Genomic DNA, 27,384 nt, shown 5'->3' with positions numbered 1-27,384 from the left:
CCCCCTTGTTACTGGAGGGATTGACACCTTTGGCTGCCGACCTGCAGTATTTTCCCAAGGGCTGATTCTTCGTATGTAAAACTGGATAATGAGATGGAGAGGCTGTTTGAGTGTGGGAAGCTTCACAGCCAAACCCAATCTTACTCTCAATTGATATCTCTACTTCTGCACTTTCCAGCAATAGTTAAAGAAAATGTTTTCAGGAGCAGGAACTCCACTTGCTTACTGCTCTCTTCCCAAATGTTAATTACTCTTCCCCCCCCCACCCCCATCTGCCATCAGTTGGCTGAGCATAGATTAGAGAAGAGCCTGGGACCTTCTGGTTCATATGGCTTAGCCACCAAGTGAGCCATTGTGGCTACCTTGTTTAACTAATTTTTGGTGATGATTGTGAAGGTTTGCTTTTCTGAACAAAACATAATTCTGCTTCCTTAGTGACAAATGCATATATTCGGATGATTTTCAATGCAGTTAAGAATGGCAAGGTTCAAAAGTACCTTTCTTGTCCCTTTTCATAGGCGGCCGTTGTTAGGTTACTTGCTGCTTGACAGTGCAATCTGCTGTCAAAAACTGACAGTTATAAATCCCATTGTATCTGCAGTGCAGACATTCTGGGAACTGGATAATGCCCAACTGAGGGAAGGGAGATATTCATGCTAGCGCTTCATGCTGTACCGGCCAGCAGAATCAGACATCAGCTGAAAATATCCACTAATTTACTTGATCCCAAAAGTTGTGATTGGATGCAAAAACAAAAATACGTGGAAAAACTCAGCAGGTCTGACAGCATCTGCGGAGAGGAACACAGTTAACGTTTTGAGTCCGTATGACTCTTCACCAGCGCTAAGGAAAAATAGAAAAGTGGTGAAATATAAGCTAGTTTAAGGAGGGGGGGGGGGGTGGGGGGGGGACAGGTAGAGCTGGATAGAGGGCCAGTGATAGGTGGAGATTGCCAAAAGATGTCATAGACAAAAGGACAAAGAGGTGTTGACGGTGGTGATATTAGCTAAGAAATGTGCTAATGGTGACATTAAGGGCAGAAAGCAGGACGAGCAAGGAGCAGATAACCCTGGTGGGCGTGGGGTGGGGGGAAGGAACCGAAATAGGCTAAAAGGTAGAGATAAAATAATGAATGGAAATACATTTAAAAATAATGGAAATAGGTGGGAAAAGAAAAATATATATAAATTATTGGAAAAAGGGGATCAGAAAGGGGGTGAGGATGGAGGAGAGAGTTCATGATCTAAAATTGTTGAACTCAATATTCAGCCCGGAAGGCTGTAAAGTGCCTAGTCGGAAAGTCGGAAGATGTGCTGTTCCTCCAGTTTGCGTTGAGCTTCACTGTTCAAGGAGGGATGCAGATGCAGTACTTAACCCTTTTTCCCTTCTGGAAGAAGCTCATATTAGCTGTTTGACTATTTAACTGTGCAAAGGGAGCAACAGGAGAAGACCAGCCACACATGCTGATAATTTGCATGTTAGCCATCCCCACTTTTAAAGCTGTATGTCACACCTGAGGCATAGAAAAAGATCTTGTCTTTATTCAAAAACCCTAAAGCAGGGCTTCCCAAATTGTGGGTCGTGACCCCAGTGGGACCACGAGATGAAATTTTGGGGTTGCGAGCTCCAAGGCAGAAGTGGAGCTCTGACCGAGTGTTAACAGCTGCGAGGCCCCTTTAAATACTTGCATTTTTTAACGATGGGCATGGCCTAACTGACTAATATTTTGAGGTCTGATTCCTGCTCCAGAAAAGCCAGTGAAATGGTAGGTGCTTTTTATTTCAAAACCCTGCAGTTTAAACACCTGCCTTGCTCTCACAGCTCCTCCTTCCCCCTCACCCTTTGCCTCAAGATCTCACAGCTCTTCTCCCCCCCCCCCCACTCAACCTGTCTCACACTCTGTGGTCACTGCAATTGCCAAGCCTCAAAGTGGGGGGTCAGTGGGAAAAAGTTTGGGAAGCACTGCTCTAAAGGTTCTGATCAGATTAACAGTATCCAACAGAACTGAATGGTGTGGTAACGCTGGCGTTTCATCCTTGTGATTGAGGTTCAAATCAGACCTAGATTCTCCAATAAGTGTCCAGTTTCAATCTAGTTCCAAGCAGTCACAGGCCTATAGTACAATGCTGCTCCTAATTTGGCAGTAATTTATCAAATTCACTCAGAGCGGGGCGGCTGAGACAAATGGAAAATATGGCGGAAAATGGGTGAGGTAATGTTTTGCTCCTTTTTATAAACAATTTATCGAAAATAATGGACTGATTTCAACAAATGGTAGATAGGGTATGGCCCACGGAAGAACTGATCACTACTTGACGAAGATGCAGATCTGCATCCTGGAATTTTTTTAAAGGATCCATTAACAATGGATCCATTAACAATAGGGCAAATTGACTTTTTTTTTTAAAAATTGTTTTATTTAGAATGTTGTTGATTGTGTTAGAATGTTATGGATTATCTCAGCACTTGTGATGGAATTTGTCACAGCTGTCAAAATGTGAGCAGAGTTTTCAAAGCAGGTTGTTGGAACTGGATTGCCCTGAAGCCTCCTCAGTGAGATGAAAGCTTTTAATAAGAAGATTCTTTTTCAGTTTTGTAGTTACAGAGCATCAACCAAGGAAAAGCCTCAAGGAAGAGCTGTGTGATTAACACAGCATGGGGCTATGCACTCTACTGTGTGCCCCCTTCACGTGTTTGAGATGTTTTGATTTGTTAAAAGGATGTATAAATAAATGCAAGTACTTCTTTACATGCTGAAGCGTTTTATGAAGCTCAACACAGAAAAAAATATGTCCACAGTAAATAGAGTCCAGTCGTGCAGTAAACTACTATTTCTGTTTCCTAAGCTGATAAAAGTCGTTTTGAATGTTACGCAAAAAATGCTGGAAATGCATAGCAGGTCATTCAGCATCTGAAACAAGACATATAATTTAACCTGGTTTTCTCTTTTTGAGACTTTCTGTGAATGCCACAGCTCTGCACTAAAAACAAATAGACACTGGAAGTGCACAGCAAACCAGTCAGCATCAGGATAAAGCAAAGTACTTATTTAGGATTACAGCCCTAAAATATTTTCTCTTTTTCAGAACAGTCCCTGCATTTCTTTTAGGCACTGATTTGGTACCTTTCTGTTATTTCGATGTGTAAACACACAAACCCCATCTTCCACCCCCGCCCCCACCCCCAAAAAGAAGTGAACTCTGGGGAAAAAAAACATATGAACAATTCATATCAGCTGTCGTCACTTTTCTAAACTGATTTTATTTTGTGCAGCCTGCACTTTCAATATGTATTTGAGTGCTAGAGGGCTAATAGTCAATCAGGAGCAGTTTCTGCTCAATTAAGCAGAAAGGTAAGTTTTATTAATGCCCTGATTTTGCTGTGACTTAAAATAGACATTTTATGTGCTGTACGTTGTGTAAAAATGTGCAGTAGAGGGCAGCATTGCCATTTAAATGTAATGTGCTTTTTAAGGCTTTCCTTTGGCTGTTTGTACAAAGAATTCTGAATCTCTCTTCATTTCTGTTTACCTTTCTCTCTGTGCATCCACATAACACTTTTAGAATCGCCTCAAAGCAGGCAGTGCTAAAGCTGGTATGTAAAGAAAGACCTTGAATTTATATTGCCTTCCAGACCTTCAGGTTATGCCAAAGCATGAAATGAATTTTTGAAGTGCTTTCACTGTTGCAACGCAAGGTTAATGGCAGATTTAATGTTGCACCAGGTGGTTTCACCAGCAGCTGCATGGAGTTATATAGAATCCTTAACACTGTCCAAGGGGACTTGACAGAGGAATGAGGAATGTAGGGGGGAGCTTGGTGGGGGGGTTACTCACAGAATCACACATAGGGCGTTAGTTCCAAAACATCAGGCTTGGGCAGCTGAAGGCATGGCTGCTAATGTTGAGGTTCCGAGTAGGGAATTGACCAAAAAGTCTCAGCTGGAGGAAAGGAAAGTTTAATGAACATAGTTGCAATACTGAAGGGGATTACAGAGACGGAAATTGTAACAAAACTATGGAGGGATTTAAACCCAAGGAAATTTGAGGTTTTGATACACTAAAAACCAGTTTAGGTTAGAGAGGATAAAGGTGATATATTATTCTTCCTGAGATTAATAAGCTTAAAGACATTTTTAATTTAAAATTATAGCCAGACAGTTTTATGCAGCAATCCTGAAGTCCCTACACAATCCAATTATTTTTGGGATATGTAGGTGAAGTCTGGCCCATACTTTGAAAAACTTAGGAGCAATTCAGAATTCGACTATTTGCATTTGGCGTGGTGTTTGATACTTATCTCTACAATAAAGAAATTTCACTTTTATCCTTCATGTCTTCTTTATATATCTAATGTAGGAACTATTCAGTACAGTGCAAACTTTCTAATGTTAACTTGCTTACCCAAGAAATTTAAATTTTGCATATTTAGAAACATAGAAAATAGAAGCAGGAGTGGGTCATTCAGACCCTCGAGTCTGCTCCACCATTCAGTATGATAATGGCTGATCGTCTATCTCAACACCATACTCCCGCTCTCTCCCCATACCCCTTGATGCCTTTACAGTCTAGAAATCTATTTCCTCCTTAAATATATTCAGTGACTTGGCCTCCACAGCCTTCTGTGGTAGAGAATCCCACAGGTTCATGAGTGAAGAAGTTTCTCCTCATCTCCGTTCTAAATGGCCTACTCCATATGCTCATATGCTGAGATGGTGACCCCTTGTTCTAGACCCCTCCAGCCAGAGGAAACATCATCCCTGCATCCAGTCTGTTCAGCCCTGTCAGATTTTCACAGGTTTCAAGGAGATCTCCCCTCATTCTTCTAAACACCAGTGAATACAGGCCTAGCCAGCCCAATCTTTCCCCATATGACAATCCTGCCATCCCAGGAATCAGCCTGGTGAACCTTCGCTGCACTCCCTCTATGGCAAGTATATCCTTTCTTAGGTAAGGAGACCAAAACTGTGCACACTACCCCAGGTGTGGTCTCACCAAGGCCCTATACAGTTGCAGTAAGACACCCATGCTCCTGTGCTCAAGTCCTGTTGCAATGAAGGCCAACCTTTGCCTTCTTAACTGCTTGCTGCACCTGCGTGATTGGTGTACAAGGACACCCATCAACATTTGTACATCAACATTTCCCAATCTATTACCATTTAAATAATACTCTGCCATTCTCTTCTTCCGACCAAAGTGGATAACTTCACACTTATCCACTTTATACTGCATCTGCCATGTATTTGCCCACTCACTCTAATTGTGCACAATACTCCAAATATGGCCTCACCAATGCCCTGTACAACTGAAGCATAACCTCCCTACTTTTGTATTCAATTCCCCCCGCAATAAATGATAGCATTCTGTTAGCTTTCCTAATTACTTGTGGTACTTGCATACTAACCTTTAGTGATTCATGCACCAGGATGCCCAGATCCCTCTGCACCTCAGAGCTCTGCAATCTCTCACCATTTAGATGTGCTTCTCTTATTTTTCCTGCCAAAATGGGCAATTTCACGTTTTCCCACATGAAACTCCATCTGCCAGATCTTTGCCCATTTGCTTAACATATCTATATCTGTTTGTTACCCTCCTTATGTGCTTTTCACAACTTATTTGCTGACCTGTCTTTGTGTCATCAGCAAATTTGGCAACCATCCCTTCAATCCCTTGATCCAAGTCATTTATATAAATTGTAAACAGTTGAGGTCCCAGCACTGATTCCTGTGGCACACCACTCATTACATCTTGCCAACCTAAAAAAAAAGACCATTTATGCCTACTTTCTGCTTCCTGTTAGCCAGCCAATCTTCTATCCATGCTAATATGTTACCCCCTATACCATGAGCTTTTATTTTCCACAATAACCTTTGAAGTCGCACTTTATCAAATGTCTTCTGGAAATCTACATACAGTACACCCACCGGCTCCCCTTTATCCATAGCACATGTTACTTCCTCAAAGAGCTCCAATAAGTTGGTTAAACACGATTTCCCATTCACAAAACCATGTTGACTCTGCCTGATTGCCTTGAACTTATTCAAGTGCCCTGCTACAACTTCTTTCATAATGGCTTCTAACATTTTAAGACCATAAGACAGAGCAGATTTAGGCCTTTCGGCCCATCGAGTCTGCACCGCCATTCAATGAGATCACAACTGACCTGATAATCCTCAACTCCACTTTCCTGCCTTTTCCCCTTAAACCTTGATTCCCTTACTGATTTAAAATCTGCCTGTGTCTCAACCTTGAATATACTTAATGATCCAGCCTCTACAGCCCTCTGCGGTCAAGAACTCCACAGATTGACTACCTTCTGAGAGAAGAAATTCCTCCTCATCTTTGTTTTAAATGGGCGCCCCCTTAATCTGAGATTATGCCCTCTGGTCCTAGACTCTCCCATAAGGGGAAACAGCCTTCTCAGCATCTACCCTGTCAAGCTCCCTAAGAATCTTAAATGTTTCAATAAGGTCGTGCCTCATTCTTCTAAATTCCAATGAGTACAGGCCCAACCTACTCAACCTCTTCTCATAAGAAAATCCCTCCATACCCAGGATCAACCTAGTGAACCTTCCCGGGACTGCTTCCAATGACAGCATATCTTTCCTTAGATAAGGGGAGCAAAATTGTTCACGGTATTCTGGGTATGGTCTAACTAGTGCCTTGTATAGTTTTAGCATAGTTTTAGCAAGACTTCCTATTTTTATACGCCATTCCCTTTGAAATAAAGGCCAGCATTCCATTTGCCTTCCCCATTACCTGTTGAACTTGTATGTTAGCTTTTTGAGATTCATGCACAAGGACTCCCAAACACCTCTGTGCTGCAGCCTTCTGGAGTCTTTCTCCATTTAAATAATATTCAACTCCTCTCGCAATAAATGATAACATTATATTAGCTTTCCTAATTACTTGCTGTACTCTATTCTTCCTGCCAAAATGCATAAGCTCACATTTTCCCACCTTATGTTCCATCTGCCAAGTTGTTGCCCAATCACTTAACTTGCCTATACCCCTCTGCACATTCCTTGTGTCATCCTCACCACTTGCCTTCCCACCTATTTTTGTGTCATCTGCAAACTTGGTGATAGTACATTCACTTCCCTCATCTAAGTCATTAATATATATTGTAAATAATTGTGGCCCCATCACTGATCCCTATGGCACTCCACTAGTTACAGGTTGCCATCCTGAAAATGCACCCCTTATCCCAACTCTCTGTCTTCTATTAGTTAACCAATCCTCTATCTATGCTACCCCCAACACCATGGGCTCTTATCTTATTAAGTAGCCTTATGTGCGGTACCTTATCGAACGCCTTTTGGAAATCCAAATATGTTACATCTACTGGTTCCCCTTTATCTACCTTGCTTGTTACCTCCTTAGAGACCTCTGATAAATTTGTTAGGCATGATTTCCCCTTCATGAAGCCATGCTGACTCTGCTTGCTTAGATTATGTATTTCTAAATGCACTAAATGCTATTACATCCTTTATAATAGACTCTAACGTTTTCCCAATGACAGATGTTAAGCTAACTGGCCTATAGTTACCTATTTTTGCCTCCATCCCTTTTTGAATAAGGGTGTTAGACTGGCAGTTTTCCAATCCTCTGGGACTTCTCCAGAATCTACGGATCCTTGGAAGATTACTAGCAGTGCATCCACTATTTGTGTAGCTACTTCCTTTAATATTCTAGTATGCAACCCATCAGGTCCAGGGGTCTAATCGGCCTGTAGCCCCATTAGTTTCCTGACTACTTTTTCTCTAATAATTATTGTATTTATTTCCTTCCCCCTCCCCCCACTTTTGCCCCTTGATTATTTAGTGTTGTTGGAATGCAATTAGCATCTTCTACAGTGAAGACTGATGCAAAGTGTTTATTCAACTCCTCTGCCATTTCCTGGTTCCCCATTATTATTTGCCCAGCTTCATTCTCTAAGGGGCCTATGTTCACTTTGGCCCCTCTCATCCTTTTTATATATTCAAAGAAGCTCTTACTGTCCGTTTTTATATTACTTTCTAGTTTACCGTCAATTTATTGTCTCCCTCTTTATTTTTTTTGTCACCTTTTGTTGGTTTTTAAAACTTTCCCAATCCTCTGGCTTACCACTAATCTTTGCCACATTGTATGTTTTTTCTTTCAATTTGAAACTGTCCTTAACTTCCCTATGACAGATGTTAAGTTAACTGGCCTGTAGTTTCCTGCTTTTTCTCCCTTTTTGAAAAATGGGGAGCTACATTTGCTATCTTCCAATCTAATGGGACCTTCGCCAAATCTGGGGTGTTTTGGAAAATTAAAACCAACCTATCTCACTTGACACTTCTTTTAAGACCCTGAGCTGAAGCCCATCAGGACCCGGGCTCATGTCAGCCCGTAGCTCCAACAATTTACTCAGTCCCACTTCTCTGGTGACAGCAATTTTCCTGACTTACTTCCCCTGGTTTATAGCTGCATCTGTGATGTTACTTGTATTCTCTATGGTGAAAACTGATGCAAAATACTTGTTCAATTCATCTGCCATCTCCTTGTCATTATCAGTTCTCCAGACTTACTTTCTGTAGACCCAGTGCTCACTTGGTTAATTTTTCTTTTTTAAATATTTATAAAATTCTTGCTCGGTTTTTATATTTCTACCTAGCTTTCTCTCGTACTTTAATTTTTCCCTCCTTATTAGCATTTTAGTCATTCTCTGCTGATTTCTGGTCAATGGTTTACCCCAGGATGTTGATGGTCAGGAATTCAACAATAGTTTTGCCATTAAGTGTCAAGAGGAGGTGGTTAGATTCCCTCTTGATGGCAGCCGTCATTGCCTGGCACTTAAGGTGCGAATGTTACTTGCCTCTTGACAACCCAAGTTTGAATGTTGCCCAGGTTTTGCTGTATACAGGCATGGACTGCTTCACTATCTGAGGTGTTGTGAATGGTACTCAACACTGCTATCAGCAGCATTGAGTACCATTCGCTATGGCTCCCCTTTCTTTCCACTTCTTGGTTGGCCGCAACAGGCATTTTTAAAAGAATTTGCTTGTTAGTTTAGTGAGTATTTAACTGTTTAAGTGCCGTGACTGTGAAAGACTCTTACACACAGGTTTTCTTGTAAGATTTAAAAGAAAATGAAATAGTGTTTATTGTCCTTAACACCTGATTGGTTAAAAAATAATAAAAACTCTCCAACTCACACTCTCAAATACATCCAACTCTCTTATATACACACACAAACACAAGTAGATTATAAGGAGGGAGGGTAGGTTAAATTGTTTAAGAGCATCCAAAAGGAAGTCAGTCATATATGGATCTGGTACTTTGATGTGATAGATGGTTTCAAGGCATGATCAGTGATTTTTCCAGATTCTGCACAAAGATGATTTAAAATCTTGATGATAGGCAATCTCTGTCTTTTCCTCTGAAGTCAGCAGTTTGTGTCGAAGACGCTGCCTATGGTGTTTCGTTGGTCAGATACAGGCAGGTCTCACACTTGCAGAATGGCTGGAGAGAGTGAAGGGGGACCACGAGTTCTCTTCTCGCTGTTATCCATTTGTGGTTTGTCTGATGCCGACTCTGGGAAATATCAGTGTCTTCTTTAGCACAAAGTATTAGCATACTATCACAAGACTCCATTCACAAATTAGCCAGTTATAAAATCTGGTTATTGCAAGCTCTGAAACCCTCTTTCTAGCTCTATTGTTTACATGATTGGATTAAATGGTCAGTGAAGCCTCTCCTCAGCCTGGGTCCATTTCCAAAATGATTGAATTTAATGGCTTGGTCTGCACCCACCTGAATAGATGGATTATGTCTGGATGCCTTAGAGTAGTTCAGAGGATGGGCCACTCAGCTAAGCTGATTGTCCTGATGGGCTGCTTTCAGACAGCACAACTCCTTTCTGTAATTTTCAGGGTGAAGTTATGTAAACGTTCAGCCATTTTGAGAACTGCATTAAAAATATTGTCATCAGTCTTTTTAAAACTTATCCTGTTTCAACCCACTCAGTAAATATATTTTTTGATGGTGTTTTTGATGGTGGTGGTTTGCACTGTCCCAAAGTTGGCCCGCTCTGTTCAGCATCAGATAAACAGTCCTTCCTCTAATGGCATGACTGGAGCTGCAGCATGAGTTTCTGGCACTGAAGCCGTCCTTCCTATTTATAGAAGGCTTCTGAAGTGGTACCTTAATAGCCTGTATCAATTAAAATGATCTCCATAAAGTTTCAGCTACTAAGGCTTGCTAGGTGCTTCATTTCATTTAATTATCTCTTCCATAGTTATGTCACAAGAGCTCTGCCAGCAGAATGAGCCACTGTATTTACAAACTGTATATTTGGCTTTGTGTTTGTTCCAAGTAATGAGTTAGAGTGAACAATTCTGCTAGGTGCTATTTAACTCTGGCTTAACCTTTTATGCCTTCTAACATTGAGAAGCACTGCAGAAATTCACCAAGGCTCCTTAGACAGCACCGTCCAAACCCAAGACAAATACCATCTAAAAGGACAAGGGCAGCAGATAGATGGGAACACCACCACTTGGAAGTTCCCCTCCAAGTCACTCACCCTCCTGACTTGGAAATATATTGCCGTTCCTTCACTGTCACTGGGTCAAAATCCTGGAACTCCCTTGTAGCAGTGTGGGTGTACCTACACCACATGGACTGCAGCAGTTCAAGAAGGCAGCTCACCACCACCTCTCAAGGGCAACCAGGGATGGGCAATAAATGCTGTCCAAGCCAGCGAACCCCACATCCCGTGAATAAATAAAAAAAAATTCACATTTCATATTCTCAAATGTCAGTGTGTTCGACAGCTTCAGTAACCTATAGGAGATTTGACTCCATTAGTTGTTTTCCTGTGCTACTGATGGGTGGGAGGGAAATTATCTCTAGATGGCAGTAGAGCAGTTCTGAACAACGTTAAGGGACTGGCTAGATAAGTTTTGAGATTTGTTCATTTTTAAGGATGATTTGCATAGGACCATCCCACCGGCGATTGAATGGGTTCAGTACCGACTGATGTCTTTTTTTGTCTGTCCATGCATTATGCTTTTAAATGTTAAGATTCAATGAGTTGATCATTTCAGTCTGAAGGTGGAGAAATGGGATCTGAGTCTAAGTCAAAGTAGGGTATGGCTGTGTGATTGTTATGGTATGAAACCAGTCACCCAGAGTTCCTGAGATCACACCTCATCATGTTAAGTAACTCTACTGGTCTGCTTGTGACTCCATGCCTACACTATTTAGTTGATACCCTCATGGCAACTATGACAATAAAACAAGTAGCACATAATTATTGAGCCTCTAGTGAAAAATATAGCGTAAACTGTAAATTTCTTAAGTAAACCTTATGCTAATGAATCAATCTCAGTTTAATTGTGTCAGTGATTAGAGTAAATTTTATGCACGTTATAATATGGTTGAATTTACTTGGATTTAATTCATAGCCAAGCTTGATGGTCTTTTGGTGAACTTGCTTTTATGTGTCCACAGCTTGCGATGAATGGTCTGTACTGCCAACACCTGATCTTTCTCATGATGTCAACCGGTTTGGTCATTCAGCAGTATTCAGCAATGGGTAAGGAGCAGAGATTTAATTGTTAACGTTGATAGCAATCACAGCTAAGACTTTTTCTATTTAAATCTAGAGATATTGTAATATTTTCAGTCTTCAATGTTTACATGCATCACAAGCTAGATGTTTAAGTACAGTTGAGAAATGTTTCAATATCAACTTTTCCTTCAGAAACATGTATTTGCTCTTTGCAACATTAGCATTTTTGGACACCATCTGTTTTCCTATTTATATATGAAAATCACCCTTGTGAGCTCCTCTGTCTTCAGATATGTTCCTCCTCAGCAACATTTCTAATCTCTCCTCAGCACTGCCCCTCATTATTAGAGTCTTTGCATCATTGTAGGTAAGTGAACCCGTGACAATGATTGTCACAAACCCCTCCGCTTTTGATTATGCCGCCTTGCATTTTGCAACATTCGCACATCCTGAGTTTGTGAATAGCTCAAGAAAATAAAAGGTTAAAGGAAACCAACATTTAAAAGTTCAAAAGACAGTACAGCAAAAATGGCCATTTGTAATGGACAATTTTCAGAAAAAGACCAAGTTTCGCTTCCTAGTGTTCCACGGGTCTTTGGAACTGGGCTTAAAATAAACATCCTTAAATGAAACACAAAGAAGTGAATATACTAGTCAAGAGAAAACACAGGCAATCAGACATATGAAGGTGTTTCAATGGGGAAGATTCTGGCTCATCAATATCATCGGATTGATGACTGAAGTTTGCTCGAACGAAACAGTTTTTGGGATTAGCATTTCCAGGGAATGTGGGTGCACATGCAGGCATACTGGAACTCAGAGCTTGTTGGCTTGTAAGTAGTATTTACAGTTTGGCCACAGGAGTTCAACGGTTGAGACAAATCATTTAAACTTTGGTTAGACATATCATTGTATGGTTGGATTGCCTGTGCTATCTCAGCCTCCACTACTCCTAGAAAAGAATTCTAAAGACTCATGACCCTCTGAAAAAATAAATTCTTCCTCATCTCTAACTTAAATGGGAGACCCCTTATTTTTAAACTGTGCCCCCTATTGCTAGACTCCCCCATGAGGGGAAACATTCTCTCAAGCTCTTCAGAACCTTATGTTTCAATAAGATCACCCCTCATTCTTCTAAACTCCAATCTGCTCAACCTTCCACATAAGACAACTCCTTCAGCCCAGGAATCAGTCGAGTGAACCTTCTCTGAACTGCTTCCAATGCAATATATCCTTAAGTAAGGAGACCAAAACTGTACGCAGTACTGCAGGTGCAGTCTCGCCATTGCCCTGTACCATTGTAGCAAGGCTTCCCTACTTTTATACTCCATCACTCCATGCAATAAAGGCCAACATTCCATTTGCCTTCCTAATCACTTGCTATACCTGCATGCTAACTTTTTTTGATTCTTGTACAAGGATACCTAGACCCCTTTCGTACTGCAACATTCTGTGGGGGGTCTCCATTTAAATAATAATCTGCTTTTCTATTCTCCCTGCCAAAGTGGACAACCTCACATTTTCCCATGTTATACTCAATCTGCCAATTTTTTGCCCACTCACTTAACCTATCTAAATCCCTTTTCAGGCTCTTTGTATCCTCTTCACAACTTGCGTTCCTTTCTACCTTTTGCACTAACCTTTTGTGCTGCACATTATTGAATACCTTTTGGAAATCTAAATACATGCATTTACTGGTTCCCCTTTGTCCACCCTGCTTGTTAAATCCTCAAAGAACACTAATACATTTGTCAAATGTTATTTCCCTTTCACACAACCATGTTGACTGCCTCATTGTATTATGATTGTATTATGATTTTATAAAGGCCCTTTTAACTACGTCCTTAATAATGGATTCTAGTATTTTCCAAATGACAGATGTTAGACTAACTGGTGTATAATTTCCTGCTTTCTGCCTCCCTCCTTTCTTGAATGCCGTGTTACATTTGAGGCTTGCCAATTTGCTGAGACCTTTCTAGAATCTGGTGAATTTTGGAAGATTACAACCGCTGTATCCACTACCTCTTCAGCCACTTCCTTTAAGACCATTGGATGCAGGGCATCAAGTTCAGGGGATGTGCCAGCCTTTAGTTTCATCCCCTTACACATTACCAGGTCTTAAATAGCCTGTTTCCAGAATGTATTGTTCTGAGAAACTGTCCTGAATACAGTCTATGAACTCACCCTACTTTGCCAATTTGATTTGTCTGATCTATATGAAGATTAAAATCTCCCATGATTATTGCAATATCTTTCTTACAAGCCCCCATTATTTCTTGATTTATACTCTATCCTATAGTGTAGCTACTGTCAGAGGGCTATTAACCACTCCTACCAGCTATTTCTTACCTCCACCCAAATTGATCCTATATTTTGATCCTCCAAACCAAGATCATTCCTCATCACTGTACTAATCTCATCCTGGATTAACAGAGTACCCGCCTCCTTTTCTTCCTGCCTTTCCAAATTGTCAAATAACCTTGAATATTCAGGTCCCAGTTGTGGGCATGCAGCCATGACTCTGTAATGGCCATTATATCATATTTATTTCTATTTGTGCTATCAATTCACCTATCTTGTTAATGAATGCTGTGTGCATTTAGGTAAAGAACCTTTAATTCTGTCTTTTTACCATTCTTCCTGACTCAATTCTTGTATCCCATTCAATTTTTATTTGTGATTTATTGGAATACCTGCAGCTTAAGATGCAAAAAGGAAAACAGTGCAGATGCTGGAAATCTGAAGTAAATAAAAAAAATTCTGGAAACACTCAGTAGGGCCAGTGGCATTTGTACGGCAGGGAAAGACCAGGTTAAATTTCGTTCAAGTAACGTGCGATGGGGAAGTCATTTTCGAACAACTGGTTGCTCTGGATGGAATTAAGTAGGAATGAACGTTTCCCACTGGAGATTTTACCTTTGTCTTCAAGAAAGATTTTTGAGTAGTATCCTGACAAGTGCAGGATTCTGATCAGTGTTTTTCCTGCTTGTTTTCAGCACAATGTACATTTTTGGCGGGTTCAACAGTCTTCTGCTCAGCGATGTTCTGATGTATACCCCAGCCAGCTGTGAGGCTTTCTCTGAAGAAGCGGCATGTGTTGGTGCAGCCCCTGGAATCCGCTGTGTGTGGAACACCAACATGGCGCGTTGTGTGTCCTGGGAAATGGCAACGGCAAAAGAAAAGCAACAGATTCTCGACATGTGCCCCAGCAAGACATGTATGTTTTTATTGTTTGTTTCTCCTTTTTGACACTCCTAAGTTCATTTTAAATGTATCATTTTGTGTATCTGAATGTTTTAAAAAATGCCATGTGCTTTCCTGCTTGCATTTTGCAACTTCGGGGCTTGCCAATATTCTTCAACTGAAAGACCAAACCCTTCATGATTTCCACAGGCCACCATTAATGCTTTTCCTCAAGGACGGATAAGATCTGCACGAGTGTTGACTAGGACTTTTTTTCCTGACGCTCCCCCCACCGTTCCCCAACCCCCCACACCGGACACCAAACCTTGGAAATAAGCATGAAAAACAGTTGGCTGGTGTGATAAGCTAGGTGTGAGCACTGGTGTGGTGGCCTTGCTTTCACTTTTCATTTGTTTCTTCTAAGCTCAGATTAGTGACGGCAAGTTTGAAGTCTGCTCTCTTCATTGGGAAATGGACAACTTGGCTCTTCCCTGTGTCAGGTATTATGTGGAGCCTGATTTCTCGTTTGATTCGGTTGACATACAATACAATGAAAGGGCTTGTTGTAACTGTTGTGTTTATGAAGAGAGCAGTGCTGCACAACACTGAGTAAAATGTTTTGATCGTGTTCATGGGGATTGTTAATGCTGACTGAGCAACAACAAAATAGCTATAATACTACTATAACTAATTGTGGCAAAATTACAAAATGCTTCATTAGAACAGCTTAGGGAATACAAATGGGGCTTACTTCATTTTTGGCCTCTTCCTGGTGAAAAAATTGATTTGCACATAGTTTATATAATGCATTTACCATGATTTGTCACTTAAGAATATGCATTAAGTGGGTTGCAGTACAAAAAGCCATTTATATGGAAATCTTTTGATGTTTACTATACTATTTTGGATCAAGCTCAGTTTGGAAATTCCCTGGAGTCGTAACAGCAGAACAACCACTAGGCCCTGCTGGTGGTAGGATTGCTGAGTGTTCAGTTAAGGTGGAATTACCCTTATTAGATGGTGCAGAGCATATTTCCATACATGAATTTCATGAATGGGAGGAAATGCCAGTCCTTGAACATGTCTTAACTGTACATTAATTAAAAATGATTTTTTTTCCTCCCAACCATCCTACAGATGCAGAGAATGAAAAGTGTGATCAGTATACTGATTGCTTCAGCTGTACAGTAAACACAAATGGCTGTCAGTGGTGTCATGATAAGTGCTCATCTAAGAACAGTAACTGCACAGAAGCCACTGTGAGTATAGTGACCAATCCTTCAAAATGAGTTTTAATTAATTGCCCTTTAACTATCATCCTTCTAGAAGGATAGTCTTGAACTGTAAAACAAGTTATTTTTGGTTGTGTTGAAACAAAATGACAACAATGGACTTGTTTCAGTTCAGAATATGATGGACATATGTGTATGCCCTGCTGTTCATCTTGATATAAAGTACCAAGGAAAAGGATGATTTGCATTTGTATAGCACCTCAGAATTCGTCAAATGCCTGAAGTCCGTTTACAACTTCAAACACTTGTGATTATTAGTTAAACAAACCTCGAGGCTATTTTCATACAGCAAGATCCCAGAAAATGTAGCAGATGGGTATTCACAGTTTGGTTATGGAGGTGATGTTTGAGAGAGGAAGGTTAGCCAGAATAGCAGAGCAAACTTACCTGCTCCTCTTCGTATAATGGCTTGGGATCCCTAATATCCACATGAACCAACTAAAACAGCAGTTAGAGCCTTGATATAATATTGTGTCTGAAGAATGACACCCCTTGAAATGCAGCACTCCCATGTCACCACTCGAATGTCAGCCCAGGTTATGCGCCAATGTCTTGGAGCGGGACTTGAGCCCACAACCTTGGAAAACTAAAGTTCGATTGCTCATGCTGGGCTGATAAATTCTAACTGTATATATAAAAACAAGAATTGGGATGAATAGTATAAAGTGTTTCATTTATATATTTTGTTAATACATAAGATAGTACCCACTTTACGAACTGTTTGCAAACACATTCCGTTCATTCAGACAGAAAAATCATTAATCTTACAATCTTATGATTTTTGTGCGATTGATTAAAAAAACTTCTTAAACTTTTTCTACTGATAAGCAAATAATAACATTCCAAGTAATGAGGCAATAGTAGTGAGTACCAAATGATGTGTTTCCATAATACTGGTGAAGAGATGGCAACTAAGGAGGGCTGAAAGAAATCGACTGCTTAAAGTGACAAATTGCTTAAATCTTCCCTCAATTGTGTGTCCTTTATTGTTGGAATGGCTATATTGTGGTGAATATTTATTGCCAATATTAGTTGATGGGCTAAGCAATCCACTTTGCCAGGCAACATGCAACCTAGAAAAGTGGGAGAGGATGAAGTGGATCAATAAGTTCTGGTTAGGTAACACCAACCTTGAAGGTTGCAAGAGGATGGAAAGACTAAAGAAAAGGATTTTCACAGATTGGAGTTGCTGGTAGATGATGGAAAGGAGATTGAAGATTAATTTTGGCATAGAGATCTTATGCAGCATGAGGAGCATCTCATGGCATTTTTAAAGTGTTGGAGGACCAATCGAGCCAAATTTGGAAGACGGGTCATCATTAGTAGCATTGATATAAATAGCGCAAAACGTTGTGACGAGGGATCAGCTGTGCGATGGAATGTATCGTGAACCTTCTTGTTGTTGAAACAACAAACCTTGCACTCATATAGCATCTTTAGTGTAGTTAAAATGCTCCAGTGAGCTTCACAGTGTTATTGAACAAAATGAGATATTAGGACTGATGCTTGATCAGGGAGGTAGGTTTTAGGGAGCATCTTAATGGAGGACAGGAAGCAGAAGAATGGGAAGCTCTAGTGAAGTAATTCCAGACCTAGGCTATTGAATGCGTAGCCACCAATGGTGGAGTGATGAAAATCAGGAATGCACAAGGGACAAGAACTGGAGGAACGGCAAGATATCAGAGCGTTATCAGGTAGGAGGAGGTTACAGAGATGGGGATGTTGAGGCCATCGAGAGATTTGAACCCACGAATGACAATATTAAGACAGAGGTTGTTGATAGACCACAAGCTAAGATAGGCTAGCGAGAACAGAGTTAATGGGTGATCAGGATCTAGCAAGTTAGGATGCAGGCGGCAGCATTTGGGATGAGCCCAAGTTTATGGACAGTGAAAGGTAGAAAGCCCGCCAGGAGAGCATTGGAATAGTCAAAATTTGAGGTAACAAATTGGTAATGATGTAATGCCATCACCTTTAAGTTTTCTGATCTTGAGTTTTAGTTCATATCGTAATAAAATAATGTTATGAAACGTGTAAGGCAACAAACAAATTTTAATTTTTCTTTCAGGCATCAATCTGGGATTATGAGGCCTGTCCAAAAGATAAACCTGAGTACGTTTGTAATAAACTGACTAGTTGTAAAAGCTGTGCCATGGACCAGAACTGTCAATGGGAACCCAGGAACCAGGAATGCATCCCGTTACCTGGTAGGTTTTTAGTTTGTGTTTGTTTGTCACACTTGAAATACCTTGCAATGCTCCGATCTGTTCAGGGCATCCCTGGTGACTTTTGCCAGCTCCCAAGCCTTGATGTTGCAAGTGTTGTTCCCCAGGAATGTAAATTACATTGGTTGAACAAAGAAGAAATACTCGTGCATGTAGACAATTGTGGGGAGGATAACATGTAAGTTTAGCAACTGTGTATTCTCGTTATCAGGATAGTTCTACTCCTGAGTGTTCCATTTGTTGGTAATTTGAGCAGCTACATCACCCCAAACCCCAACACCCTTACTTAATTGCCAACTTCTGTCATGCTGCATGTTGTGGTTAATCTGTATGGAATGTTTTTCATATTTCATGAAGATTACGTTATTGACACAGACAGTATGGCATTAAAATGGTTCCCTGGACTAGTCCCGCATCATCACTAGCAGCACAATGGTACATTTTACATTTGAGTTTACTTACCTGTAATTTCTATTTGTGGTAAAGAGCCATGAGACACAATTTTATATCCTAGTTTGTTGATTGTTCATTTTTGTTGCATGTGAGTCATCATTACTTCAGTTATCAAGTCAGCCTAATTGTGCTTTAAGACTGTTATAACCTGCATTTGAATTTTGAAAACAGTATGTACTTTTGTTTAATAGGGAGGAGGGAATTGGTGGCATGTAGTGTCAAATAGTTCCCATTTCAGCTTGCTATAAAGAAGCTGCTCAGTTTACTTGTTTTACCATCATTCATACAGCCTGTGACATGGACATGTAGAAGACGAATAGTGGTGATGGAGGGAAATGAAGAAGTTTGCTGTTATATTGGCGTGTTTATGGCCATTTGCATTACATGGATGAGCAACATTTGTCTGCTTGGCAGAGCAGGGGAGGCGATGGCGTAGTGGTATTGTCGCTGGACCAGTAAGCCAGAGACCCAGGGTAATGCTCTGGGGACCGGGGTTCAAGTCCCGCCTTCTAGTTCACTAATGCCCTTCAGGAAACAACGATGGCAAACTCAGCCCTGGCGTCCTCCTTGCTGGGGGCTAGTGCCAAAGTTGTCAATTGCCAAAATTGTCTCTCAGACCAGTCAAGCAACAGCTTGACATAATCATCCTCATGGAATCATACCTTACAGACAATGTCCCAGACTCCCCATCCTGTTCCATCAGCAGGACAGACCTAGCAGAGGTGGCGGCACAGTGGTATAGAGTTGAGAGGGAGTTGCCCTGGGAATCCTCAACATCGACTCCAGACCCCATGAAGTCTCATGGCATCAGGTCAAACATGAGCGAGGAAACCTTCTGCTGATTACCATGTACCCCTTCTCCATGTTGAACATCACTTGGAGGAAGCACTGAGGGTGGCAAAGGTGCAGAATGTACTCTGGCTGGGGGAGAATACTACTACGCCACCGCCTCCCCTGCTCTGCCAAGCAGACAAATGCTGCTCATCCATGTGATGCAAATGGTCGTAAACATGCCAATGTAGCAACAATGTTCATCACCAAGAATGGTTCGGTAGCACCACTACTGACCGAGCTGGCTGAGTCCTAGGTGACATAGCTGCTACACTGGGTCTGCGGCAGATGGTGAGGGAACCAACAAGAGGGAAAAACATACTTGACCTCATCCTCACCAGCCTGCCTGCCGGCCGCAGATACATCTGTCCCTGAATTGGTAGGAGTCTCTACGGCACATTGTGGAGACGAAATCCCGCCTTCACAATGAGGATATTGTGTTGTGTGGCACTACCACCGTGCTAAATGGGATAGATTTTGAACAGATCCAGCAGCTCGACTGGGCGTCCATGAGGGGCTGTGGGCCATCAGCAGCAGCAGAATTGTACTCCAACACAATCTGTAACTTCATGGCCTGGCATATCCCCCATCAAGCCAAGGGGACGACCCTGGTTCAATGAAGAGTGCAGGAGGGCGTTCCAGGAGCAGCACCAGGCATACCTAAAAATGAGGTGTCGCCCGGGTGAAGCTATAATACAGGACAATCTGTGTGCCAAAGAGCATAAGCAGCAAATGATAAACAGAGCTAAGCGATCCCACAACCAATGGATCAGAACTAAGCTCTGCAGTCCTGCCACATCCAGCCATGAATGGTGCTGGACAATTAAACAACTGACTGGAGGAGGAGGCTCCACAAATATCCCCATCCTCAATGATGGAGGAGCCCAGCACAGCAGTGCAAAAGATAAGGCTGAAGTAGTCGCAACAATCTTCAGCCAGAAGTGCCGAGTGGATGATCCATCTTGGCCTCCTCCGGAGGTCCTCAGCATCACTGATGCCATTCTTCAGTCAATTCGATTCACTCCACACGATATCAAGAAACAGCTGAAGGCACTGGATACTGCAAAGGCTTTAGGCCCTGACAATATTCCGGCCCTAGTCAAGGTGTTCCAGTACAGTTACAACACTGGCATCTACCCGGCTATGTGGAAAATTGCCCAGATATGTCCTGTACACAAAAAGCAGGACAAATCCAATCCGAACAATTACCGCCCCATTAGCCTACTCTCCATCATCAGTAAAGTAATGAGAGGGGTCATCAACAACGCTATCAAACGGCACTTGCTTAGCGATAACCTTCTCACTGATGCCCAGTTTGGGTTCCGCCAGGGCCACTCAGCCCCCCACCTTATTAGAGCCTTGGTTCAAACATGCACAAAAGAGCTAAACTTGTGAGGTGAGAGTGACTGCCCTTGACATCAAGGCCGCATTTGACCGTGTGTGGCATCAAGGAGTCCTAGCAAAACTGGAGTCAATGGCAATCAGGGGGTAAACTCCCTGCTGGTTGGAGTCATGCCTAGCACAAAGGAAGATGGTTGCGGTTGTTAGTCATCTCAGCTCCAGGATATCACTGCAGGAGTTCCTCGGTAGTGTCCTCGGCCCAACCATCTTCAGCTGCTTCATCAATGACCTTCCTTCCATCCTAAGGTTAGAAGTGGGGATGTTCGCTGATGATTGCACAAAGTTCAGCACTATTCGCGACTCCTCAGATACTGAAGCAGTCTATGTCCAAATGCAGCAAGACAAAGAACAAAGAAAAGTACAGCACAGGAACAGGCCCTTCGGCCCTCCAAGCCTGCACCGATCATATTGCCTGTCAAGCTAAAACATCTCCTCTATAGTTTTCTCCTCTCAACTTAAATCTATGTCCCCATGTAATTGACTCTTCCACCCTGGGAAAAAGCTTCTGACTATCTACTCTGTCCATGCCACTCATAATTTTGTAAACTTCTATCAAGTCGCCCCTCAATCTCCGTCGCTCTAGTGAGAACAAACTGAGTCTCTCCAACCTCTCCTCATAGCTAATAACCTTCAGACCAGGCAGCATCCTGGTAAACCTCCTCTGGACCCTCTCCAAAACCTCCATACCCTTCTGGTAATGTGGCGACCAGAATTGCACACAATATTCCAAGTGTGGCCTAACCAAGGTTCTATACAACTGCAGCATGACTTCCCAGCTTTTATACTCAATACCCCTGCCAATGAAGGCAAGCATGCCATATGCCTTCCTGACTACCTTATCCACCTGCGTTGCCACTTTCAGTGACCTGTGGACCTGTACACCCAGATCCCTCTGCCCGTCAATGCACTTAAGGGTACTGCCATTTACTGTATAATTCCTGCCTGTATTAGACCTTCCAAAATGCATCACCTCACATTTGTCCGGATTAAACTCCATCTGCCATTTCTCCACCCAAGTCTCCAACCGATCTATATCCCGTTGTATCCTTTGACAATCCTCTTCACTATCTGCAACTCCTCCAACCTTCGTGTCGTCTGCAAACTTATTAATTAGCCCAGTTACATTTTCCTTCAGATCATTTATGTATACTACAAACAGCAAAGGTCCCAGCACAGAACCCTGCGGAACTCCACTAGTCACAGCTCTCCATTTAGAAAAGCACCCTTCCACTGCTACCCTCTGTCTTCTATGATCAAGCCAATTCTGTATCCATCTTGCCAGCTCACCTCTGATCCCGTGCGACTTTACCTTCGGTACCAGTCTGCCACGAGGGACCTTGTCAAAGGCCTTACTGAAATCCATGTATATAACATCCACTGCCCTTCCATTGTCGATCATCTTTGTCACTTCCTCGAAAAACTCGATCAAGTTAGTGAGACACGACCTTCCCTTCACAAAACCATGTTGCCTCTCACTAATAAGCCCATTTGCTTCCAAATGGTAGTAAATCCTGTCACGAAGAATCTTCTCCAATAATTTCCCTACCATTGATGTAAGGCTCACCGGCCTGTAATTTCCTGGACAATATCCAGGCTTGGGCTGACCATTGGCAAGTAACTTTTGCGCCACACAAGTGTCAGGCAGTGACCATCTCCAACAAGAGAGAATCCAACCATCACCCCCTTGATGTTCAATGGCATTACCATCACTGAATCCCCCAACTATCAACATTCTGGGGGTTGCCATTGACCAAATTAATTGGACTAGCCATATAAATGCTGTGACTACAAGAGCAGCTCAGAGGCTAGGAATCCTGCAACGAATAGCTCACCTCCTGACTCCCCAAAGCATGTCCGCCATCTACAAGGCACTAGTCAGGAGTGTGATGGAATATTTCCCACTTTCCTGGATGAGTGTGGCTCCCACAACACTCAAGAAGCTGGACAACGTCCAGGACAAAGCAGCCCACTTGATTGGCACCACATCCACAAACGTTCACTCCCTCTACTACTGATGCACAGAAGCAGCAGCAGTGTGTACCATCTACAAGATGCACTACAGGAATTCACCAAGGCTCCTCCGACAGCACCTTCCAAACTCACAACCACTACGATCTAGAAGGACAGGGGCAGCAGGTAGATGGGAATCCCCTGCAAGCCACTCATCATCCTGACTTGGAAATATATCGCCGTTCCCTCACTGTCACAGAGTCAAAATCCTTGAACACCCTCCCTAACAGCGCTGTGGCTGTACCTGCACCACATGGACTGCAGCGGTTCAAGAAGGCAACTCACCACCACCTTCTGAAGGGCAACTAGGGATGGGCAATATATGCTGGCCCAGCCAGTGAAGCCCAAATCCCGTGAATGAATTAGTAAAAAAGCGATGCATATTTTTGAGCAACCTTGAAACAGTCTCCTGTATGGCCTTCATAATGTGGTTGCAGTTATGTATCCTTGATTTTCAAATGGAAATAGAAGGAAAACAGTATTGTGTTTCATTTTGAAGTGTTTACTTTTCAAATTGGCAACTACAGAAACCATCTGTGGAGAGAGTTGGCACTTGGTGGGAAACTCATGTCTGACGATCACCACCGCAAAGGATAACTATGATAATGCTAAGCTGTTCTGTAGGGGTCAGAATGCAGCACTTGCCTCACTTACATCGCAGAAGAAAGTCGAATTTGTTCTCAAGGAATTACAGATAATGCATGTTTTGGTGAGTTTCATTTGCTTTCAGCAGATCTTACTTGGGAGTTTTGGGTTAAACTGAACTTTTCTCCATTCTGAATCAAACATCTATGCATGAGTGAAAGTAGCATTTCTGTTTGTTTTGTGATTGGTGAATGCATTGATTATGTGGTTTGGGACTGAGCAGATCTAAGAATATTTCCCACAACAAAGGCATAAGTCCCAAACCAAAAGCTAAAAAATTGAGCAACTTAAAGTAGCTAAAATTATTGATGTTTGAATTGAAAGCTTAATTGACTGGAAATAAAGTTTAAGTTTTCAACTGAAATTTTAACGCAACCCCCTGAGCTTGGAAAAGGCTCAGTCCACTGAACAAGCCTGAACTAATGCATTCGGAAATATCACCTGTTATATTCCTAAAACTTAAAGCAAACCTGTTCATGAACAAAACTGGGCATGATTGGAATCTAAATATTCCAGGCTACAGGATATTTAGAAGAGAAAGGGGAATTGGCGAAAGAATGGGGCATTTGTGATAAAATTAGGGGAATGAAGGGATTTCAGTGAGGTGATCAGGCAGTGAAAACAGCAATGAATTAAGAATTAACAAATGATGTAAGTCTCTGCTTGTTGTTTGCAGACAACTAGGAGTGAAATTGTTGCGAGAAATGTATAAATATGGGAACCATGCAGTTAAATTAAGTGCTTTTGATGGCAAGTTTTAATCTTTGCATGGAATAGGAGAACGACAACTTGAGTAGTAAAGGCAGTAAATGTCTAGCATGGACTTGGGTTTGTTTAATAAAGCAATTAGTGGAAGGGTTGAGAAACAGAGGACACTTGATTTAAGATGAATGACAAAAGAATTAAAGGCAACATGAAAATCTTTTTTTTGGAGCGAGTGCTGAGGAACTGGAATGCACTGTCAGTGAGTGGTAAAGGCAGATTCAGTCGTGGCTTTGAAAAGGGAATTGGCTAATTATCTGAACAGAAAAAGAGAAATTGCAGAACTACGGGAAAACCACAGGGAGTGGAAGTTGCTGAGTTCTTAGAGAATCTGGCAGGAATGAGAAGGTGCTGCAACCATTCTATGGTTGTATGAAAACATTTAGACCATAAGACATAGGAGCAGAAATTAGGCCATTCGGCCCATCGAGTCTGCTCCGCCATTCAATCATGGTTGATAAGTTTCTCAACCCCATTCTCCCGCCTTCTCCCCGTAACCTTTGATCCCCATACCAATCAAGAACCTATCTATCTCGGTCTTAAATACACTCAATGACCTGGCCTCCACAGCCTTCTGTGGCAATGAATTCCATAGATTCACCACTCTCTGGCTAAAGAAGTTTCTCCTCATCTCTGTTCTAAAAGGTCTTCCCTTTACTCTGAGGCTGTGCCCTTGGGTCCTAGTCTCTCCTACTAATGGAAACATCTTCCCCATGTCCACTCTATCCAGGCCTTTCAGTATTCTGTAAGTTTCAATCAGCTCCCCCCTCATCCTTCTAAACTCCATCGAGTATAGACGCAGAGTCCTCAAACGTTCCTCATATGTTAAGCCTTTCATTCCTGGGATCGTTCTCATGAACCTCCTCTGGACCCTCTCCAGGGCCAGCACACCCTTCCTGAGATACGGGGCCCAAAATTGCTCACAATATTCTAAATGTGGTCTGACCAGAGCCTTATAAAGCCTCAGCAACACATCCCTGCTTTTATAATCTAGTCCTCTCAAAATAAATGCCAACATTGCATTTGCCTTCCTAACTACTGACTCAACCTGCAAGTTAACGTTAAGAGAATCCTGGACTAGGACTCCCAAGTCCCTTTGCACTCCAGATTTCTGAATTCTCTCCCCATTTAGAAAATAGTCTATGCCTCTGTTCTTCCTACCAAAGTGCATGACCTCACACTTGCCCACTTTGTATTCCATCTGCCACTTCTTTGCCCATTCTCCTAACCTGTCCAAATTCTTCTGCAGCCTCCCCGCCTCCTCAATACTACCTGTCCCTCCACCTATCTTTGTATCATCTGCAAACTTAGCCAGGATGCCCTCAGTTCCTTCATCTAGATCATTAATGTATAAAATGAAAAGTTGTCCCAACACTGACCCCTGCGGATCTCCACTAGTCACTGGCCACCATCCTGAGAAGGACCCCCTTATCCCCACTCTCTGCCTCCTGCCAGACAGCCAATCTTCTATCCATGCTAGTACCTTGCCTCTAACACCATGGGCTCTTATCTTACTGTGCAGCCTCCTGTGCGGCACCTTGTCAAAGGCCTTCTGGAAGTCCAAGTAGATAAAATCCATTGGCTCTCCTTTGTCTAACCTATTCATTACCTCCTCAAAGAATTCTAACAGATTTTTCAAGCATGACCTCCCCTTGATGAAACCATGCTGACTTTGCCCTATTTTACCATGCACTTCCAAGTATTCTGAAATCTCATCCTTAATAATGGACTCTAAAATCTTACCAACGACCGAGATCAGGCTAATCGGCCTGTAATTTCCCGTATTTTGCCTCACTCCCTTAAACAGGGGGGGTTACATTAGCGATTTTCCAGTCCTCTGGGACCCTCCCTGACTCCAGTGATTCCTGAAAGATCACCACTAACGCCTCCACTATCTCTTCAGCTATCTCCTTCAGAACTCTGGGGTGTAATCCATCCGGTCCAGGTGATTTATCCGCCTTCAGACCTTTCAGTTTACCTGGCACCTTCTCCTTGGTAATGGCCACCATACTCACCTCTGCCCCCCCCCCCCGACTCTCTTGAACTTTGGGGATGTCACTCGTGTCTTCCACTGTGAAGACTGAAGCAAAGTACCTATTCTGTTCCTCCACCATTTCTTTGTTCCCCACTAATACTTCTCCAGCGTCATTTTCCAGCGGCCCAATGTCCACTTTTGCCTCTCTCTTTGTATATCTAAAAAAACACTTGCAATCTTCTTTTATATTACTAGCTAGTTTACCCTCATATTTAATCTTCTCCCTCCTTATTTCTTTATTTGTCCTCTATTGGTCTATGTAGGCTCCCCAATCCCCTGGTTTCCCACTGCTCTTCGCTGCATTGTATGCTTTCTCTTTAGCTCTTATGCTGTCCCTGACTTCCCTTGTCAGGCATGGTTGCCTTGTCCTCCCTTTAGTATGCTGCTTCTTCCTAGGGATGAATTTTTGCTGTGTCTCCCAAATTACTCCCAGAAACTCCTGCCATTGCTGTTCCACTGTCTTTCCTGCTAGGCTCATCTCCCAGTCAATTCTGGCCAGCTCCTCCCTCATGCCTCTGTAGTTGCCTTTATTCAACTGTAATACCGTTACATCTGATTCCAGCTTCTTCCTCTCAAATTGCAGGGTAAATTCTATCATATTATGGTCACTTCCTCCTAAGGGTTCCTTCACCTTAAGCTCCCTTATCAAATCTGCCTCATTACACATCACTAAATCTAGAATTGCCTGTTCCCTAGTGGGCTCCACCACAAGCTGCTCCAAAAAGCCATCTCGTAGCCATTCCACAAATTCCTTTTCTTGGGATCCACTACCAACCTGATTTTCCCAGTCTACCTGCATATTGAAATCCCCCATGATCACTGTAACCTTGCCTTTCTTAGACACCTTTTCTATCTCCTGGTGTATCTTGTGCCCCACATCCTGACTACTGTTCAGAGGCCTGTACATAACTCCCATTATGGTTGTTTTACCTTTGCGTTTCCTCAACTCTACCCACACAGATTCTACATCATCTGACCCTACATCAATTCTTGCTATCGATTTAATTTAATTT

At 42.2% G+C, this 27,384-nt stretch overlaps 1 protein-coding gene across 1 annotated transcript in view; it reads left to right on the top strand.

The window, feature by feature from the left end:
• atrn (attractin) overlaps positions 1-27,384 on the top strand; it is a 364,031-nt gene that overhangs the window by 141,505 nt on the left and 195,142 nt on the right. The window contains exons 11-15 of the mRNA XM_078554529.1: positions 11,474-11,558; positions 14,531-14,751; positions 15,855-15,976; positions 18,078-18,216; positions 23,457-23,638. Coding sequence (XP_078410655.1) covers positions 11,474-11,558; positions 14,531-14,751; positions 15,855-15,976; positions 18,078-18,216; positions 23,457-23,638 — 749 coding nt within the window. The remainder of the gene's footprint in view (positions 1-11,473; positions 11,559-14,530; positions 14,752-15,854; positions 15,977-18,077; positions 18,217-23,456; positions 23,639-27,384) is intronic.

This window comes from Cetorhinus maximus, chromosome 1 (assembly GCF_964194155.1).
Source record: "Cetorhinus maximus chromosome 1, sCetMax3.hap1.1, whole genome shotgun sequence".
Taxonomy (NCBI): domain Eukaryota; kingdom Metazoa; phylum Chordata; class Chondrichthyes; order Lamniformes; family Cetorhinidae; genus Cetorhinus; species Cetorhinus maximus.
This window is presented reverse-complemented; position numbering and strand designations above follow the sequence as displayed.